Consider the following 19,164-nt stretch of genomic DNA (forward strand, 5'->3'; position numbering starts at 1 on the left):
TCCCAGCAGGATCCGACGAGAGGACCCAGGGCCTGACAAGCTGACAAGTTCTTGGTATTAACCGTATTATTGCAGCGGTTATTGCAGCGTTGTAGAGGCGCCCTGCAGCTAAACGGCCGGCCTCCACTTGGAGAGGTGCTGGTGCCATTCTAGCCCCTTCTGATGCCATCCCTGCCCTGGTCCCATTTGCTTCTGTCTCCATCTGCCAAATCTGAACTTGTGAGCTCGACTTATCTGCATGTGACAGCCAATCACGGGAACCCCTCCTTCAATACTATGGTTTCTAATGTCTCTACCTCTACCTCGCTCAACTGGTCATCATGATGTGCAAAAGCTACTGCAAGTCACATGAACGTTTTGGAAACCATTTTCATCCTTCAGCGTCAACTGAACATGTCTAGATGGAACTCGATAGGTTTTTTGGTCTTGGTTCGTCTTGTCTTGATGTGCTGAGGACCAAGGCGGGGTTCTCGACGCAGCTATGGCACTCTTAGCTTAGTTGACGAGACTTTGGTTGTCCCTGATGCGCAAACTCTCCCCATCCCTACTTCTATTTGACCTTGGTGTTTCTTTTGGATCAACTACCTATGCCTACTTTGAGCCACTTCGTCTCTGAATTCCAGCCAAATGTTAGATACTTGTTATTTGGCTTGTGATGCAGCTCACCTCAATATCACACTTAGAAGTCTTCATATCATCCTCAATCTATTCGCTGTTAGGCTCATTGGAACTTCAAATAGAGCATAGATCTCAATATTGGATTTTATTTCAACAGTCACCACCGCTCGAAACGTGCTGTAGTCGATGCCTGTCGTCATTACTGGTGCGAGTCTCCGTACAAAGACAAAAGGCACATAGGCTACGAACTCCGATGCTCATCAGCCTGACGAAGAGACCAGTCCTATCATTTCTCACGGCGCTTTTTCAGGATACGCCAGTCACGGAGCGACTCGAAATGGTTTCCTTTTTCCATTGTGCACAGCACTGAAACCAAGCATTGTTAGTCGCACAAAGACGCGTGCCTCGGGGGCATTGTTTTCTTCAGTTGCTAGTCCCTCGTATAATCATCTATGCCTAAAGCAGCTCTTGCGACTTTAGTTTTGACGACCATCTATTGTCTACATGCAACGTAGCCAGACATGATGCATCGTCCGCTGAAGGCCTCTCTCCGTGCAACGAAAAAAAACTATCCCTGATCAATACCATCTAGCAGAGGCAAGGCAGGTGGATCGTCTGATAATTGCTGCAGTTCCTGCCAGTTGGCACATCGCTTCCGGTTTGCAGATAGAGTTGCCAGTAGCTTGTGTCAAGCTGACACACCAAGAAATTCAACTCTGTCAGGTGTTAGTAAGTATCATCTCTGTCCAGGTTGAATATTCCGAGTAAACAAGAAACTACATACGACGTCCCCAGCTACTACTCTGGGTAGTAATGATGGTATCACCCTCGAGCCCCCACGCGCTGGTGCCGGAGGCGTTGCTCAACTGGAGAGTCTTGTACGACGTAGCATCGCCGCCAATGTTGAGATACGAGCTCGAATTGGCGCTCTGGATGGTTCCCGCAATGTTGAAGAACTCCGCTGACGCCTCGGGCCCCAGGACGGGGATCGACTTGTCTTTTGGGTAGGCTTGGAGGTACAGGTGGTAGACGGGATCGGTCACGCCCCTGATCTTCTCAGGCTTGGCGAGAACGATGCCGGCGAGGGACGCCAGGGACGTGGCGAGTAGGACGAAGCGCATGTTTTTGTCCTTTGAAACGTTGCTCTCCTGGTTCAAGACGATGCTTTGTGGGGATTTGCGAATTTACAGAGGCTGATCACCGAGACGTCAAGATTTCAAGTCCAAAAACTATCATGATGCCCAATTCCCTTCTATTAAGTGCTTCTTATGTTTAACCATTCCAACCCCTCTTGCGGTCCATCTCCCTCCGAAGAGCCTACTTAATGGGAAGAAAGTCTCTGGCTATACGGCAGTGTCTATATGACGGGTAAATGAAAAGGAGCAAGGACGGCACGTTGAAGGAGCCAATCTAGTAGACCAATGTAACGATGCTACCAAATAAGAGCACTATGTCTCTGACGGCCCGCGGCAATCCTATCCGATTAAGTTGGCACGGAGGAAAAAAAGAAGAAAACGTGGGGTTCGCTTCGGCATAAAGCCTCCGTCCCATGTCATACACCACGGACCTCTGTCTTAAGTCTTGATTTTTGGACACTCAGGCGGGAGGCGATATTCTTCAGTCATGCTCTTTGCTCATGGAGCACGCAGAAACACGCATTGCGCAGACGCATCGGTGGTGTAACGTGAGATATCTGTACCTGACGGGACAAGACCACGCAAGGTACAGAGCGAAAGGTGAGAGCATGGTTAATCCCATCTTATCACGGCATCAAAGCTGTAGAAGACTCGACACCACAGAAGAGGCGTACGAATACACGAAGAAGCTGGTCAAGTGATGCACTGCGGTATCGTCGCCATTGGCTTCTCGTTGGCGACGAAAACGAAACGTACAGCTTCGTGGTACCTAGAAACTTGCAAAATGGAGCATGGTCATCATCTTTGCTATACGGATCATGTAGCTTGGATGGTTGCACGGCATAGAAAAAGTCGAGATGCGCAACCAAGCACAAGCTGGACAGGGGGGCATCTTACCTTGAGGCTTGAGTGGAGGGGAAGGGGAAGGGGAAGAAGTGTGGTGTGTGGGGATTCAATGGAGGATTTGGATTTCCCCAAATCTCCCACACTGGCCCCCAACAACGTCCCAAGAAAACCAGAGAAAATTTCGGCAAATCCTTGCCCCTCTCGGCCATCTGGCAAAGCCTATCTTTACTGAGTACTTATCCCAGGAATTCCAGAGAGGTGAGAGTATCCGTCCGGAGAGGTGGGAGATGCAGCCAGAAACCGTAAAACACATGTTCCGAACGATTGGCCACAGCGGGGCAAGGGAAGGGGACCCCTTGAGCCCTTCCATTTTCATTCCAGCACCCACCCCCACTGATATCCACTGCGCCACACCTCAAGTTGCAGAAACCCAAGAGAATAGACGGAGAGCAGAGAGCAGAAATCAGAAATGCGGTACCTGGAGAGGCGACACCTTGTTACACCGCTTGACCGCTTCGGAACACGCCCCCAGGGCCCAGGTACCTGTCCATACCCCTAACTTCTAACAGCCCGCCATCAGGAGATTTGCCATTTTCGAGGCATGATCTTTTTCCCACCAACACTCCATTTCCTGTTGCGCAAAGGGGGAAACACACAAGACCTTTTGTTTTCGTCTCTTTCTTCTCATTGAGAAGTGCGCTCGGTGGAAAACTCTCGTTCCCTCACGGACACACTCTTTCTTCTCGAGACCTTGACACTTTCTATAAATTAAATGTCCCAGAGCAGGTGATTCGACACTCGTTCTCTTTTCGCCCCTCCTCTCTCTCTCTCGGTCAGGACAGATCGATATCGGCCTTTTTTTTTTTCTTCGATACAACTGCTCCCGCGCGCCACACCTCAACACGACACCCACGAACAAGCACCACCACCACCACCACAACCCTCAGACACCGCAGCACAATGGCTTCGTCCGCTGCCTCAACCGTGACGCAGCCGTCCAAGCGCAAGTCCGCCGCCGCGCCCGATGGCGTCGCCGCCGGTAAGCTGACGACCGATGCGCCGACCGAAACCCCCAAAGAGAAGGACTTCTTCTGGACCTACACCGAGGAACCGCACCGAACTCGCCGACTGGCCATCATCAAGGCTCACCCGGAGGTATGTCACTTCACCACACGTCACAAGCGTCCAGATACCCCCTTCCCCACACTCCACGAGCCTCAATGCTCTACAGCAGCGGTCAATGTCTCGCTGGTAGAATGCTCAACGGCTAACAACTGCATCAACAGGTCACCAAGCTCTGCGGGCCGGAGCCCCTGACAAAGTATGTTGTCGCCGGTGTTGTCGCCATGCAAATCTTCTGGGCCTGGTACCTCCGCGACACCCCCTTCTTCTCCTGGAAGTTCTGGCTCGTCGGCTACGTCTTCGGCGCCACCGCCAACCAGAACCTCTTCCTCGCCATCCACGAAATCTCCCACAACCTCGCCTTCCGCTCCCCGCTCGCCAACCGCCTGTTCGCCATCTTTGCCAACCTGCCTATCGGCGTGCCCTATAGCGCTTCCTTCCGTGTAAGTCTTGAAAGCCTGTCATTGGTGTAATAGTAATAACCCAGGACAATCACTGATTATCACACCCTCCAGCCCTACCACCTGACGCACCACAAGTCCCTCGGCGTCGACGGCCTCGACACCGACCTCCCCACCGCCCTCGAAGTCGTCTTCTTCGACTCCATCCTCGGCAAGGCCTTCTTCTGCACCTTCCAAATCTTCTTCTACGCCGTCCGCCCGACCCTCGTCTACAGCGTCCCCTTCACCTGGGTCCACTACCTCAACATCGCCGTCCAGCTCGCCTTCGACTTCGCCCTCTACTCCGCCTTCGGCCTCAACACCATCCTCTACTTCCTCCTCTCCTCCTTCCTCGCCGGCTCCCTCCACCCGCTCGCTGGCCACTTCATCGCCGAGCACTATGTCTACGAGACCGTCACCCCCGCCCAGCGCGACGCCGCCAACAACATCCCCGTTCCCGAGACCTTCTCCTACTACGGCCCGCTCAACTTCTTGACCTACAACGTCGGCCTGCACAACGAGCACCACGACTTCCCCGCCGTCCCCTGGACCCGCCTGCCCAAGCTCCGCGCCATCGCCAGCGAGTTCTACGACGAGCTGCCCCGCCACGAGAGCTGGACCTATGTCATTTGGCGCTTCATCCTCGACCCCAACGTCGGCATCACCTCCCGCGTCAAGAGGAAGCAGGGCGGTCGCAAGGTTGGCGGCGGTGCCGTGGCCAACTGGACGCGTGAGGAGATTGAGGCATGAGAGAAAAACAGAAAGTAGAGAAAGAGAGAACGAATGAATGTTGTTCTCAATCTGGAAGACAAAATCTGTGTACAAAGAAAAAAAAGTTATTTGATGAACAAGTGGCATACTATATATTTAGCTCACGAACCGGGTGTGGATGACAGACCCTCCCCTTTTTAGACATGAAGAAAGCTTAATGAAGCATCAAGTGGAAATACGAATATGAGGAAATACTATTCTATCTGTGTCTCCATCAAAGGGGAAAACAAAGCGCTGGACTAAGCTAATTACAAGTATTGGATGACCGAGAAAGACGTCTGGGACAATCGCCCACAGCAGCCATGTTTTCTCTCGCTGTAGTGGCTCCTAATTAGAAGCTACCCTCCAGATGGGCACACGAAGACAGTCCCTTGGTCGACGTCAAACGACTCAAGCATGCAAGAACGCGAGGCAAAAGAAGTTAAGAGGTCAATTACTACATGCTGGAAGGGAGAATGTGGCCCCAAAGGATGCCCGTCCGCATTCTTATTCCCCATAGTCTATAGGTAACCCGTGCCACTGATATACACGAGAACAAAAAGAAAGGAAAATGAAAAAGTCACAACCAGGTATGCATCCTCGACCAAAGAGAGTCGCCAACGCATAGAAATGCTTGGTGCACTACAATCCCCTTCTCTCTGCCACCGACCAGGTTTCCAAATATCATAGACACTGTCTTGCCCCCAGAAAGTCGACCGATGTGGGTGGTGCTCGAACAAAACATCATGACATCTTAACTGAGTCTTTTGGGTTGCTGGGTCGGCGGCGTCCAGGGGAGCCACTCTGTTATTGCTCCTTTTCAACTGTAGAGCTAGTTCGTAGAGTAAAGTCTCTGCTGCTTCCAAGCTCGTGGTTGTCACATCCATGGCGACTGCTCGATTGGCGAGTATTACGTTTGAAGACTTTCGTAATATCGTGTGCCCTGCATCCAAACAACGCTACGAGGAGTTTCGTACTGGGCAGCCTATTGTATTTGTCAGTTATGCAGCGTGAGAAATACTGCTCAGATTGTAGAAAGCGGCTCCATTCATAGCGTTGAATCGACAAAGTCACAAGACACATAAAAATGAACATCGTCATGAGATCAGTCTCTGAAATCAACTACTTCGCGTCCGGGACGCCACGCCGTTACGACAAAAAGAATCCTTATGGTTACATGTGATTTGACTCCGTTCCATGTCTGTCGATGGTCCTCCTCTCCATCCACCTCACCGCATCGCCAAACTTCCGCTCATCGTGCCGTTGTCTTTTAGCAAGTACCTACAAGGGCGTCACCGGCAATGCTGCCTCAGCCCAATGCTACTTAGCGCTTCATAAGTCCTCCAGTAGAAAGGTCGTATAAGGGGGAATTGTCAGGGAATACCAAAAAAATGGTTTAGAAGAAGAAGTAAGCAAGGAGGAAACTGCACAAGCACAAAATGGCAACAATTTGTACCGAGACACCTTCAGCTCCCTGCCGCACCGCCGCGGCAGCCTCTTGGGCCGTGGGGAGCTTCTCAGTCTCGGTCTTGACGCGTTGCCGGAGACCGCTGGTATCCTGCAGGCTTGCAATCTTGGCCTCAGCCTGGGAAAGCTTTTGCTTCAACTCTTCATAGGTGACCTGGGCGGTGTTGGCGACAACGTGACTCGCAGCGCTGACTGTAGACTGCGCCTTCTCGGAAACGGTATCCTCCTTCACATCGGAGGTCGATGGTCGAGCAGCAGGCGCAGGGCTGCCGGAATCGGCATCCTGCTGAGGAGACGAATAGACGTTGGAGACATCGGGGGTATAGTCCTGCAATTTGTTAGTGTTTTGTTTCATAATCGACGAGCTGTCGGAGAACATACGCCGTTCACCACGGACTGGCAATTGGGTGTGGATGCGACAGTAGAAGCGCTACCACCATTGAGGGACACCGAGTCTTCGGCGGCGAGCCAGTTGACGCGGATCTTGCGCTCGATGAGAGAAGACTTGTCAGTCTGGTCGAGCTGTGGTATCAGTCGTTGCATTAGCTTGTGCGCCAGACCTTCGGAATCAAAGTGGGGGTTTTCGTACAATGTTTGCAATGCTCGCGAACTCCTTGTCAGCGGTGATGGAGACGGATTGAACCAGGAACTTGTCGCGGCACTTGGTGTCGAGAGCTGGCTCTGTCTTCATGGCCTGGAGAAGGACTGAGTACTGTTAGTGACATGTGACCACCTGGCGTTTGCGCAGAGCACCAACCTGTAACCTCGACATCTTGTCCAGGTTCAACACGACCCGAGTTGGGGCGAACGCAGTACCTGGATATGTCGTCAGTCGCTTACAAAGGCTGCACGGTATGCAAGGGATCGTACTGCTTCGGGGCGGTGGTTTTGACCTGGTCGCATAACCTGTGAGCAAAGGGTGACGTGACAGCCGAGGGATTGAGTGGCGGCATACCTTGAAGGCGATGGGGGACTGGTTCGGGTTCTTGATCCGCAGAATCCGAGCGACTTCGACAGTGAAGGGACCTGGGAAGGAGAGAAACGTCAGCAAGATGCCGTAAAAGATGCGCGCAGGAAGGACGTACGCTTGAAGCTCAGCTCGGTGGGCTCGATTTCGACCGACATGGTGGATTTGGAGTGGGTGCAAAGCTAGTGGTGATGTAGAGTAGATTAAGAGAATCCGGCGCAATCGAAACAGGCCTCAGCCTGGGCTAACAGGAGAAAGAGAATTTGCGAGATAAATGGGAGGGGGTCGAGACGATGCCGAAAGAGTGTTGCGCGCGGTGCGATATTAGAAAAGTCGATGGGTTGTAAGGTAAGGTCAAGGTTTCTTGAGAGAGTACGAACGTAAGGAGGGAACCTGTGGTTAGGTAGGCAAGGTAATGTATGGTGAGGTAAGAAAGGCAAGCAGGGTAATTGACCACGGTTCGGGACGGGTACGAAGTACGGGCAGAAAAGCAGGTGTTTCGCACGCAAGAGCCCACGACGTAATACACACCACCGTAAGGTACCTAAGCAGCGTGGCAGCTAAGGTACCTAACCAATTAACCAACGACAAACTGGGCTGGACTCGATTGGGATAGGGAGGATGCGCACAAAGTCCGGCTTCTAGGCAAACTAATTCCTCTTCCTCTCTCACTCTCAGTCTCGGGCAGTCCAGGCCAGGTTTCATTAAGGTACACTCTAGACTCTCTAGCCCCCCAGTGGCCCCCTTACAAGTTTAGCGGACGGTCAATCGGAGTCGCGCTCTGGGGCCTCGGGCCTCCACTTGCAGCTTCCCTTGGGAACTTGGGGCAGGGGTGGTTAATCCGGGCCCGGGGGTTTGATTGATCATGTTCATCCACTAAAAGTGGAAGGGACCCCTTCATGTGGCGCTTCTAATTATACCAGGTACTATGACGGTACTTGGCTATGTCGACGAACCTATGCAGTACCTACATTGTCTTCAGTCTTTGGAGCAAGGAACTTGTTGCTGCCTTGACAGCTGTGGACAAACCAGACTTGGTTCTAAAATCAAGATAAATTCCAGAGAAGAGATGGAGAGAGGAAATAGAACATCAAATAGGTACTTACGTTACCTGACAAAGCATGAGGAATAAAGAGCTCCAGAGTCCGTGTTGTCGGTCCCTCCCGCGCTCCAGCCACTGCCAGGTCGCCCCTCTATCCACAGCTCTCATCGGAGAAGGCACCTGCAGATGACGTCTCAGGAAACAACCACTCAACAGTGCCTGCCGTGCCAGCTTTGTTCATACAGCAACGAGAATATCTCAAATCTTATTCACATCTCAACTCATCTCCGATAGGTAGGCTGAGGAGGATAAAAACTGCAATTCACACATCACTTTCACACACACTCTTTATCAAAGACTTTCTGTCCTCATTCAAGTAGACAGATTCAGCTCACCACCCAAGAAAAAACAACCCCGCCATCCACCACCACTATCCACCAAAATGACACAGTCAGATCTCGACCAACTGCTCGACATGGGCTTTGAGAAGGCCCGAGCCGAGCTTGCCGTGAAGAAGACTGGAAACCGTGAGTACCTGACCTATACCACCCCACAAAGTTTCATCAAGCATTGTGACGAGAAAGTGTGAGATGATGTTGCTGACTGATCACAGTGAACGGAGCACTCGAGTGGCTCGAGACCAACCAAGACAAGCCCCTTGAGGAGCTTGCTGCCGCTGCTGAAGCCAAGAAGGACGACGATGACGATGATGCCGCTGAAGTCCAAGCCAACATCGAGGCTCTTGAGAACGGCGGTACGGCAAAGTCTCTTGTCTGTAATGAATGCGGCAAGCGCTTCAGATCTCAGGATACTGCCTCATACCACGCAACAAAGACGTAAGTTGCTATGATCCAATCGCCACCACCATTGAAGTAAATTCGCTATACATCAGTCGCCATTATCACAGGACAGACTGGATATGCTAAGTACTGATACCGAATACTAGGGATCACACCGACTTCTCAGAGTCGACCGAGGAGATTGCTCCCCTGACAGAGGACCAGAAGAAGGAGAAACTCGTCCAGCTCCGGGAGCAACTCAAGGAGAAGAAGGCGAAGCAGGCTCTCCTCGACAAGGAAGACGCCAAGCGCAATGAGAAGATTCGCATGAAGGCCACAAAGGAGACCCAGGAGGCCAAGGAGGAGCTGGCGCGCAAGGAGCAGATCAAGGAGGCTGCCAAGAAGCGTCAGGAGAAGCAGGACGACATTGAGGCGAAGCGCCGCATCAAGGCCAAGATCGAGGCTGACAAGGAGGAGCGACGCCGCAAGGCCGAGGAGGCCAAGGCCGCGAGAGAGGGAAGAGCCCCCGAGGCTGCCCCGGCCGCCGCCGCCGCCGCACCTGTTGGTCCGAAGACGGTCGCCAACCACAACGAGGCTCGCTTGCGCTTACAGACCGCCGGCGGTAACGTCGTCAAGACCCTCCCTGCTGAGACCACGCTGTTCGAGGTGGCGGAGATGCTTCGATCCGAAACCGGAACGGCCGTCACAAGCTTCTCGACCACGTTTCCTCGCAAGACGTTTGAGGGCCACATGGATCTTAGCAAAACCCTGAAGGAGGCAGGACTCACTCCCAGCGCTGTTCTCATTGTCAAATAAGCATTCTAGGATGAGACAGTTCGGGAGGTATTTGAATCTCCCGGGTATCCTAGAGGACCCAGGATCACGGAAGATAGCATTAGACGATGGCGTTGCGGGTGTGGGGGGTTAGCTAAAAGACACTCATTGAGTGTAAAGAGAATCGAGAACAGTCAACGATATCCTCCCGCAGTCTTTCCGCTCCCCTGCTTTTCTGATGTGTGTGCCGTCAATCCATATCCCGCCCAAGCTGGAAGGAGCGTGAACTCGAACGTAATAAGGCCGGCGATGGAATTATGGACAAGATAAGGGTGAGATAGAGTATACCGGAGAGTATCACGGATGGTGGGGCTGGATCGACTGTGTGCCGGAATAGTGAAGAAAGTATCGAAACCGTAGCTGCCAATTGACAAGGTCCCAACTACCTAGCCTTACCCACAGTACGAGCAAACATAGGACTCGTCGACTCGACAGATATGTTGAGTCCACCAAGCCTCGAACATGTAGTTTGTAATCTGCCTCACTCTCACCCACCAGCATATCCCGATTGGGTCGTGCTGATGACGTGGGGAATGGTGACATACATGTGCCGACTAGGCACCTACCCCGTTGAGGTGTTGCTTTGCGGCCAAGCAGGAGTCACAATCACCAGTTTCGAGGAGCCAAGGTAGAGTCATAAGCCATTCCAACTCGAGCTAAGCTGGTGTATCATGTCGACGTCCACGGCTCACTCCATTCACCGCGCGGGTCCCAATATTTTCAAAGCATGCCAAATTCCACTTTCATTTTTTGAGGATGTCCAGTGAACTCCGCGTAGAGAGCGTCTTCACATTATCGTATGAGAGCTACTCTGTCCAGGCAGCAGGATATCGTGCCTCCACCCAATCCTTTATGATCGCGCGAATCGTAGAACCCCCGGATCCATGCAGTTGAAGTTACAAAGGGAAGGAAATCGTCGCAGGAAAAATCGCTTAGTCGAAGAGACCGAAGCCCATGTCCTCGTCGGACTCCTCCTTCTCTGTAGCGAGTGTCAGTATTCATTTGGTGCACGACTTCGAGTCCATGGTTGTGGATTTTAAACGTACCCTCCTCCTTGGGTGCCTCCTCGGCGGCAGCCTCGGTAGCACCGCCAGCGGCAGCGCCGCCGGCAGCGGGGGCAGCAGCGCCACCACCGGAGCCAACGTTGGAAAGCAGGTCCTTGACGTCCTTGCCCTCAAGAGCCTATGTGAAATCTCAAATCAGCCTTCGTTGTCCTTCCTCGAATCGGTGGAAAATATTGTCGTCGCGTCGTACCTTGGCGAACAGGGAGGTCCAGATGGGCTCGACGTCCTCGATCTTGGCAGCCTTGATCAGGGTCTGGAGCTTGTCGGCCTAAAAATTCCAACATTGTTAGTCTCGTTCCTTGTCGTGGTATTTTGATATTATTTGATGTGATTTATTTTTTTCGTGGCGGGGTGACTCGAGGAGTGGACGCACAGTGATCTCGACACCATCATCGGCGAGGATGAGGGCCGCGTAGGAAGAGGCGAGCTCGGCGTTCGACATTGTGACTGGTTTGGGCGTTTGCGACTGGAGGTTGTCTTCGCGGATGGTGAGTGTGATTTGCAAAGGAGCAGTCAATATGGTATCGCGAGGTCATCCACCGAGTCAAAATTTGGCAGGGCTTTCAAGACCTAATGAACATTCGGCGGTTTCGGTTAAAGCCCGCCAGCAGTGGGTCTATCTTCAAGATTTGTGATTGGACGCAGGTGCGAGCCAATAGGATCCCGGATCGACGACCTGGGCATGCCTGCCCCGCTGCCGTCGGTGACACTTGGGTCATGCCCCACATCGATACCTCGATTTGACTTTCCAAGCAGGTCAGTCACCCCCACCTTCTCTATCAGAAGCGTCGCTGGTTGAGGTGCACCTTTCCATTGGTTTCCGGCCAAGCCAACGAGCGCATCATCCGCATTTTACTTACATACGCAATCCCATCTGCGCATCTTCTACGGATGCCACGGCAGCCCATTCTTTGTCACAGGTTTCTTACCAATACAACTCTGTTCACCAACACACAACAACCCCCAGTGCAACGGGGAATTACCTGCTTTACACTACCGACGATCGGACTTTAGCTTCCCGGTCTCGACCTGTGAATCACCTTTGGCCCCGCTATCGTGCTTCGTTGAATGTTGGATCATTGGCAGACCTGCAACGGTATCGACTTCCAGCGCAAGAGGTGCATGCCTTGGCCGTCCATGATCTCGAACACTCGGCAGTCGCCCATATTCCAGCTCTACAACCCTCCCAGCAACCAACGTCCGTCTTGAGTTACGTCACGCGAGATGGATACCCCTACGTGCCCCCCGCCGCGGGACGACCGCGAGAAGGAGATTCTCGATAAGCTGGTTGCGATCCGCGACAGGCTTCTGCTCTTGAAGCAGGACCGTACGACCTATATTCGAAGCCAGGACGTTCTTCCGCTCTACGAAGAGACGATCGAGCAGGTTCGCCTGCTCAATGAAGCCCGGACGTCTGACCGAAGGGAGGAGAATAGAGGTAATGCGCTATCGTCCCGACTGTGCGGGGTCAACGGCTAACCCGCGCTGCAGTGGACAGAGTCTTGGAGAGCTGCTTTCAACTACTTTCGCTCTTTTTCATGACCATTGGACGAAACAACGAAGCTCCAGCTGCCTATGCCCTGACCTCGACCGTCCGAAGATTGTTGGACCACCTCACCGAAGTCGACTTGTATTCCATCAAGGACTTGGAAAGCATCTCACACACCCTGACAAAGCTCGAGCAGAATGTCAAGACCACCGAGACCGAGTACCCTCCATACCTCATCACCCTGCTTTCCAACCGATTGGAGCTTTGTGACAAGTCTCTGGCAAACCTTCGCAAGCGATTGGAGCGATTCGAGGATCCCCTTCCAAAGACGTATGAGAAGCTGATCTCTATCCTGAGATCCATGTCTCTGGCGAACACCCGAACAAAGGTATGGCCAACACCAAGAGGGACGCGCCGCGACACAGCTGACAGTGATACAGTTCTCGCCATCAGAAGTCCAGAAGCTTCAAGCTCAATTGCGAGAGATCGAGGAGAAGAGACAGGAGGGCAAGCTCTTGACTTCGGACGGAAAGACACCGGGCGGGTTTGATGAGGTGACCGCTTTGCTGGAGAAATGCCTATTGTGGTCTGATTTCGTTCTTCAGAGGTACATGATACGCCACCGCCCACGAAAACGTCGCTAACCTTTGCTTAGGAAAGGAGTGATTCCCGACTCTTTCAAGCCAACCTACGACATCTTGTTCCGCATTCGCAACGAGCTGGAGAAACTCTCTATCACACAAGCATGGTCTCTTCGTGAAGCGGATCTCTTTGACTTCCAGAGACAGTTGGACAAGATCGACGAGAGTAGAATCGAAGGCAACTGGGTGGATGACGAAGGCAAGCCTGCAGAGCTCTACGTTCAGCGTGTAAGTCAGACCAACCTATGTTTCTGACAGAGCTTGACTAATACCAACCACAGACAATGCTCTACCTCATCAGAAGAAGTTACGCCTACATCTACTCGTTGATGATCTCGTCAGAGCCCGTGTCGGAAGCCTTGCTGCCGATCTACAACCAGCTCCAAACGCTCAAGCGATGTCTCATCGAGGTCAAGAATAGCGGCGGTGTGCAATCCGTGAGGGAGCTTTACCCTTACAGCATGAAGGTATGGTGTGCTTCGTCCATGAGTCGAACCAGACTAACGATCCGCTTGCAGCTGCACTCGATCGACAACATGCGTCAAGATGGCAAATTCATGATCAACGACGATATCCCGGAAGGACAGGGCAGTGTCACCGAGCTTCTTGCTGAATGTTTTGAGCTCAATTATGAGCTCAGAGTCGCTGCTGAGGAGCAAGCCGAAGCTTGATGACGATGAGGGAAGGGACTTGTTTTGTTCGGCGTAAACGGACTAGCGATTTGTATCATGTCGGTCTTTGTGTGGTTTCTCTTCTGGCCAGTGAAACTGTGATGGACACATTTTAATGGGAAATGGTTAAACGGGACGAGGCAAACTCAAGTGTACTCAATTATGGACCAATGACATGATTTCTTTCCACATTTAGGAACCTGAGCTCGGGGCTCCCTTTCTACCAGAGATCAGATGGCACCTCAGATAGCGACAGTGCGGTGTTCAGATGCTGCTCCCGGCCTATAGGTGGCTTTCAAGTTACATCAGAATTTGTAGCACGCCAGCTTCTTAGCCATGTATGCGATGCGGGGGTCTTCACGTGAAGTCCGTGATCCATGGAGAGCTCGCGGGCAGTAGAAGTTTGCTTTTCCATATAGATGTACCAGACTTCTGGGGTTCGTCTCCAGACCATTGGCTCTGAAAGCTGAATACGACGTAGAGAGCTTGCCCATCCCCACGTTCGACAAGATAGTCTGGCATTACAAGACATGCCACGCTGACCGCTGTAGCAAGGCTGTTGAGCCACAAGCACATCCTGATGGTCAAGAAACGGGAAGAGACGAATTTAGAGTCATCATCACGAATCGGGACTGGGAGGAATAAATTCCGTTGCCTAGATAGAAATCATGATTCCCCAAATGGAGCTCCTAAGAAAGCGCAATACCATATTAGGGACCGACAATGGCGATGACAAGGAAGGGGAAAGCAAGTTAGCAGTCGCCCGATAGCGCAGCACAGCAAATTCGGCTCGAGAATATCAGGGCCCGGGCCCAAGTTGATTTGGCAATCTGCATGATTGAGACGACTAAGGTAGCCCCCATCAAACATCCAGGACAGGTACAGAGGGAATGAGTAAAAAAAGGTGTTGAAAGCTCGTAGGTATTGTTGAGTCACCTAATTCCCCCAAACCCCCGGTACCATCGGGGCATCGGCTCCAGCTTTCCCACCCCAATGGATCCTTATCCCCTACCCCCGAAAATGGCGAAATTCCCGTTCTCCCCTCGGCCCAGCTCCCGAATGCCAATTGAGAAAGAATTGAAATGCTTCAGAAGTCAAGACCCCTCCTCAACAGCGCTGGGGGAGAAATCCCGGCCGCAGCGGGGCGAACAGCTGGCTAGAGTCGGTTCACGCCGGGTTCGCGCACTTCGCGCATTCCAGCTCAACCCCGAAGCTGGGGCAAGGTCCCAGTTTGTTGGTCTGGGTTAAGATTTCTAGGTACTACACTGGGTAGGGTGGTATGTCATCACGGGGCACTATCTCAGCCTCTCTGCCTACTTCCCCCCGGGGCGGCGCGAACAACGCAATGGGGACCTGCGCCGGTCATCGGACCAGCCGAGACTTTCGTTTTTCCAAGATCCCATCCCGACCACCCCCCCGCCGTCTTGTGATGCATTTCCCGCTCCACCGAGGCAATTGGATCGGTTCATGTCAGGCCAGTGCCGAGCAAATTGCTGAGCTCTACCGGCGCAGCGACAGATGGGTACCTTATTTCGTACCTTGCCTCGACTCAATGGGCAGTGCGGGCTTGCGCAGCTCCGAGGTGAAGAGCGAAACGGCGAAACGGGGCGGAGTTGAAGCTGGAGCTGGGTGAAGCGGGCGGGCGGTCTCCACCGAGTTCCCGTATCTTTGTTAGTGACACTGGGGATCAGTCATATAATCACTCATCCACATATTGCGTGAGATGGGATTTCCCGTTTTGATATAAAAGAGGATTGGGAGGGCACTGGAAGAAACTTGGATGTGTTTCCTACGATCTGTTACTGCGTAAACCTACACAAAACTCACGACCAAATAAGCTTGACATTCACATCCCTTGCATCACCCATCTGCAAGCCATTGACATCTCACCGATAGAGGTCTCACAACTACACATCTCACCTCACCTCACACCATCACACTACCTTATACCAGCAACTTGACACCGACCTCTCGTCAATAAAACTACAAATCAACCTTTCATCTCACCACCCGTCAACACAACCTCACACACTACCCAGAAGCCAATGACAGTCAGGATGTCCTCCACAGAAGACACCTCGGCGCACAAGCGCAACGCCTCGGCAACAAGCGCAGTCCAAACCACACCTCCACCCGCAAAACGCCTTCCTCCTCCCACGGCACCCTCCTCAGTCGCAGCCCTTCCCCCCTCACGCCGCGAATTCCCCCACACCATCGCCCTCGTCCTCTACAGCGACGGCGGCGCCGATGTCGACGGCGCGGCCACCACGACAGTCATGGGCGCTTTCGCCTCGCTGGCGGACGCGAATGCCGAGGTGCGGAGGATATCGAGGGAGTACGCGCTGCGCGAGGGCGACGGTATCCCGGAGCCCGCAGCGGACAACGCTGGTGCGAGGGACCCTGTACGATGGAACGGTCCCGAGGGGAACTCGTGCTGGGTTGAGTTGCATGCCGTGACGCCAAAGAGCATCGTGCCGAAGAGCACGTCTGCGTCGCCGCAGCAGAAGCAGGGAGGCGATCAGCAGCAGAAGAAGCTTTATGATTCTGATGAGGGTGAGGATCCTGATCTTGATGATGAGTTGGACGAGGGGGGTCACTATGACTAAGGGAGATGGTGTGGTCTATTTCCCGTTTTCTGTTTTCAAGCTCGAGGTACTTTGGATAGGAGGATTCCCTTGGTTTTACGCCTGGGAAGGGTTCATGTTCGTGGTTGGCGAGATGAAGGCCCACGAATATGCGGCGCTGCCTGACGAGGTTCGCGAAGCATTGTTCAGGCATAATGGTTATTACGTTACTTGTGTATGCGGCAGGCGTTCTTATAGATATTGGAAATCCCTCTATTCTATCTTTCTTTCTAGGTATCTAAAAAAAACACACACACAAAATCTCTCTTCTTTCTCTATGTCTTTCACACCAGATGTATGTGAAGTCTACGAGAATACCCCTTTCTACTGTCTTACAATCATCTAGGTCCGCCATGAGCATGGCCGAATCTCTATGGTCTACTAATCGGCTGGTCTACAACTTGGCCTTGGGGGCCTCTTGTTGCTGCATCTTCTCGGCGACGATGCGGCGCTGAATCTTACCCGTGGCTGTCTTGGGCATCGTCTCGGTGAAGTAAATCTGGTATTTTTGTTAGTCGACGTTCCTGAACAACCTCACGAGAGTGTGTCAACTGACCTTCTTGGGAACCTTGAACTTGGCCAGCTTCTCCTGCACCCACCCCTTCAGCTCCTCGCCCTTGAGCTGCTGTCCCGGCTTGAGAACGACGGCCACGCCGATATCCTGGCCGTACATGTCGTCGGGGATGGCGAAGCTGACGGCCTCGGAGACGGCAGGGTGGCGGGTCAAGACGTTGTCGAGCTCAATGGGGCTAATCTTCTCGCCACCCTTGTTGATGAGCTCCTTGATGCGGCCCGTGATGACGATGTAGCCATCCTCGTCCTTCTTGCCCTGGTCACCCGTGCGGAAGAAACCGCCCTTGGTGTAGGAGGAGGCGTTGGCGGCGTCGTTGTTGAGGTACCCCTTGGTGACGTTCTCGCCACGGATGCAAATCTCGCCCTCCTGGCCCTGGGCGAGCTCATCACCAGCGTCGTTGAGGATGCGCACGTCGACACCCTGGCCGAGGCCGACGGTGCCGGGCTTGCGCTTCGCAGGCGGGAGGGGGTTGGAAGTCATCTGGTGAGCGGCCTCGGTCATGGCGTAGGCCTCGAGGACGGGCGCCTTGTAAGTCTCCTCGAGCTGGTGGAAGACGGTGGGCGACAGAGGGGAGGAGCACGAGCGGATGAAGCGGATGGCAGGTAGCGGGTTGGGCGTCGGGTTCTTGAGGAGGATCTGGTGGATGGTGGGCACAGCGGTGTACCAGTTGGCCTTGTGGGTGATGAAGTCTCCCCAGAACTCGGTGGCTGAGAACTTGTTCGGGACGACCATGGAGCCGCCGCAGGCCAGAGGTGCGAGAAGGCCGCAGAGGAGACCATGGACGTGGAACAGAGGCATGACCAGCATGGTGCGGTCCTGGCTTGTCAGCTGGTATGTGTTCTGGATGTTCTCTATCATTGGTGTTAGCCTGGCATCTCAGCTGCTCTCTCCTGCGAGACTTGGACTTACTCATCGTTCTGGTCAGGTTGCGGTGTGTAAGAGGAACCTATACTAGGTATGAGCTTTCTCGACTTTTTGATTCTCAGTAGGCCGACTCCCAACTTACAACTTTAGGTCTGGAGGTGGTGCCGCTAGTGTGCAGAACCAAGGCAAAGTCGTCGGCCTCAGCCTTCGACACCTTCTCAGGTCCCTTGCCCTTGAGCTGTCCGAGATCCTTGACATCAAGCGCGACCTCCTTCTTGGCCTCATCCCAGTACGTCTCAGCGATGGCCGCATTGAACTTCTTGGCGGCCTTGACGGCAGGTGCACCGGCGGCGTAGGCACCCTTGGGAACCAACACGATGGCGGACTTGACGTCCTCAATGTAGAACTCAAACTCGTCCTGCTTGTAGGCCGGGTTCAGAGGGGCGGCGATGCCACGCTGCCACGAGGCGGCCAGGAAGGAGACGATGAACTCATATGAGTTGACGGTCGCGATGGAAACGGGCGAGGCCTTTGTGATGCCGATGGCGGCCAGCTTCTGCTGGAAGGCTGAGGTCTCCCTCACCAGGTCGCCGTAGGTTACTGTGAGAGCATTGGGCTTGGACGGCACAATGACGGCCGTGGAGTTGGCCGGGCCGTCGATGGCGGTTTGCAGAGTCAACGCCATCTTTGCGTACTTTGCGTATGCGTTTTATCTCTCACTCTATTGGATGACAGGGTGTGATTGTGCCTGACCGGACGGCAGTTGAAGAGTTGCAACCACCAGCGAATTCGGAGAAGCTTTTGGAGTAAGGTAAGGTAATGTGGTGGACGATCGGATGAACTGGTCTAGACAAGGATAGAACCCAGATAATTCGGTCTGGGGTAGACAATTAGGATATTCAAAGAGTTTATGTGAGTGAGCCGTTCAACGGTAACAACCTTAGATAGAGGTAAAATACAAGTCTACGTTGGAGACAAAAGTTGAGGCACAATGGTCGACTGATAGGGAAACCTGACTAGGACGATGATGTGCTCGGGACCAGCCCAGCCTGGGACAAGCCGGATCACCCCGGTCGGCTTTTTCTTAGCCCACTGCCACATTTGCCCACTGAAGTTGACTGAACCACTGTAATACCCGCCCTTCCCAGATCAACCGGTGGCTCGTCCCCCACGAAGACCCCCGAAGAAACATGGAAATGCGCTTGCGCGGCGGGCTGGGCGCTGTGCCGGAACGCG

At 53.2% G+C, this 19,164-nt stretch overlaps 8 protein-coding genes across 8 annotated transcripts; 4 read left to right on the forward strand and 4 right to left on the reverse strand.

Annotated features, from left to right (window-relative positions):
* Window positions 1-1,082: 1,082 nt before the first annotated feature.
* On the reverse strand, window positions 1,083-1,854 carry BDZ83DRAFT_676404 (uncharacterized protein). Its single transcript, XM_060511159.1, has 2 exons — window positions 1,403-1,854; window positions 1,083-1,334 (listed from the first exon to the last, which is right to left on the reverse strand). The coding sequence occupies exons 1-2, from the start codon at window positions 1,737-1,739 to the stop codon at window positions 1,207-1,209; spliced, it is 465 nt and encodes a 154-aa protein (XP_060362343.1). The 5' UTR covers window positions 1,740-1,854; the 3' UTR covers window positions 1,083-1,206.
* A 1,706-nt stretch (window positions 1,855-3,560) lies between these two features.
* Window positions 3,561-4,912, forward strand: BDZ83DRAFT_583392 (fatty acid desaturase; the record flags this gene model as incomplete). The annotated part of the gene is made up of 3 exons (XM_060505653.1): window positions 3,561-3,755; window positions 3,887-4,165; window positions 4,238-4,912. 3 exons carry the CDS (start codon window positions 3,561-3,563, stop codon window positions 4,910-4,912), a joined length of 1,149 nt encoding a protein of 382 aa, XP_060362344.1.
* Window positions 4,913-6,308: 1,396 nt separating this feature from the next.
* On the reverse strand, window positions 6,309-7,504 carry BDZ83DRAFT_583465 (MSP domain-containing protein; the record flags this gene model as incomplete). Its single annotated transcript, XM_060505661.1, has 7 exons — window positions 6,309-6,707; window positions 6,761-6,883; window positions 6,969-7,084; window positions 7,137-7,195; window positions 7,250-7,272; window positions 7,335-7,405; window positions 7,465-7,504. The coding sequence occupies 7 exons, from the start codon at window positions 7,502-7,504 to the stop codon at window positions 6,309-6,311; spliced, it is 831 nt and encodes a 276-aa protein (XP_060362345.1).
* Window positions 7,505-8,830: 1,326 nt separating this feature from the next.
* On the forward strand, window positions 8,831-9,983 carry BDZ83DRAFT_654102 (DNA-binding protein; the record flags this gene model as incomplete). Its single annotated transcript, XM_060510693.1, has 3 exons — window positions 8,831-8,915; window positions 9,002-9,224; window positions 9,335-9,983. The coding sequence occupies 3 exons, from the start codon at window positions 8,831-8,833 to the stop codon at window positions 9,981-9,983; spliced, it is 957 nt and encodes a 318-aa protein (XP_060362346.1).
* A 950-nt stretch (window positions 9,984-10,933) lies between these two features.
* Window positions 10,934-11,507, reverse strand: BDZ83DRAFT_583491 (60s acidic ribosomal protein-domain-containing protein; the record flags this gene model as incomplete). Its single annotated transcript, XM_060505665.1, has 4 exons — window positions 10,934-10,980; window positions 11,048-11,183; window positions 11,256-11,333; window positions 11,439-11,507. The coding sequence occupies 4 exons, from the start codon at window positions 11,505-11,507 to the stop codon at window positions 10,934-10,936; spliced, it is 330 nt and encodes a 109-aa protein (XP_060362347.1).
* Window positions 11,508-12,289: 782 nt separating this feature from the next.
* Window positions 12,290-13,866, forward strand: BDZ83DRAFT_583476 (uncharacterized protein; the record flags this gene model as incomplete). The annotated part of the gene is made up of 6 exons (XM_060505664.1): window positions 12,290-12,503; window positions 12,557-12,942; window positions 12,995-13,161; window positions 13,210-13,423; window positions 13,477-13,662; window positions 13,714-13,866. The coding sequence occupies 6 exons, from the start codon at window positions 12,290-12,292 to the stop codon at window positions 13,864-13,866; spliced, it is 1,320 nt and encodes a 439-aa protein (XP_060362348.1).
* Window positions 13,867-15,923: 2,057 nt separating this feature from the next.
* On the forward strand, window positions 15,924-16,472 carry BDZ83DRAFT_654105 (uncharacterized protein; the record flags this gene model as incomplete). The annotated part of the gene is made up of 1 exon (XM_060510694.1): window positions 15,924-16,472. The coding sequence occupies one exon, from the start codon at window positions 15,924-15,926 to the stop codon at window positions 16,470-16,472; it is 549 nt and encodes a 182-aa protein (XP_060362349.1).
* Window positions 16,473-16,695: 223 nt separating this feature from the next.
* BDZ83DRAFT_629748 (AMP-binding enzyme) lies at window positions 16,696-18,946 on the reverse strand. Its single transcript, XM_060508778.1, has 4 exons — window positions 18,071-18,946; window positions 17,974-18,010; window positions 17,047-17,915; window positions 16,696-16,989 (listed from the first exon to the last, which is right to left on the reverse strand). The coding sequence occupies exons 1-4, from the start codon at window positions 18,611-18,613 to the stop codon at window positions 16,885-16,887; spliced, it is 1,554 nt and encodes a 517-aa protein (XP_060362350.1). The 5' UTR covers window positions 18,614-18,946; the 3' UTR covers window positions 16,696-16,884.
* Window positions 18,947-19,164: the final 218 nt, after the last annotated feature.

The sequence above is a fragment of the Colletotrichum acutatum genome, assembly GCF_030867785.1.
Source record: "Colletotrichum acutatum strain CBS 112980 chromosome Unknown BDZ83scaffold_82, whole genome shotgun sequence".
Classification (NCBI taxonomy): domain Eukaryota; kingdom Fungi; phylum Ascomycota; class Sordariomycetes; order Glomerellales; family Glomerellaceae; genus Colletotrichum; species Colletotrichum acutatum.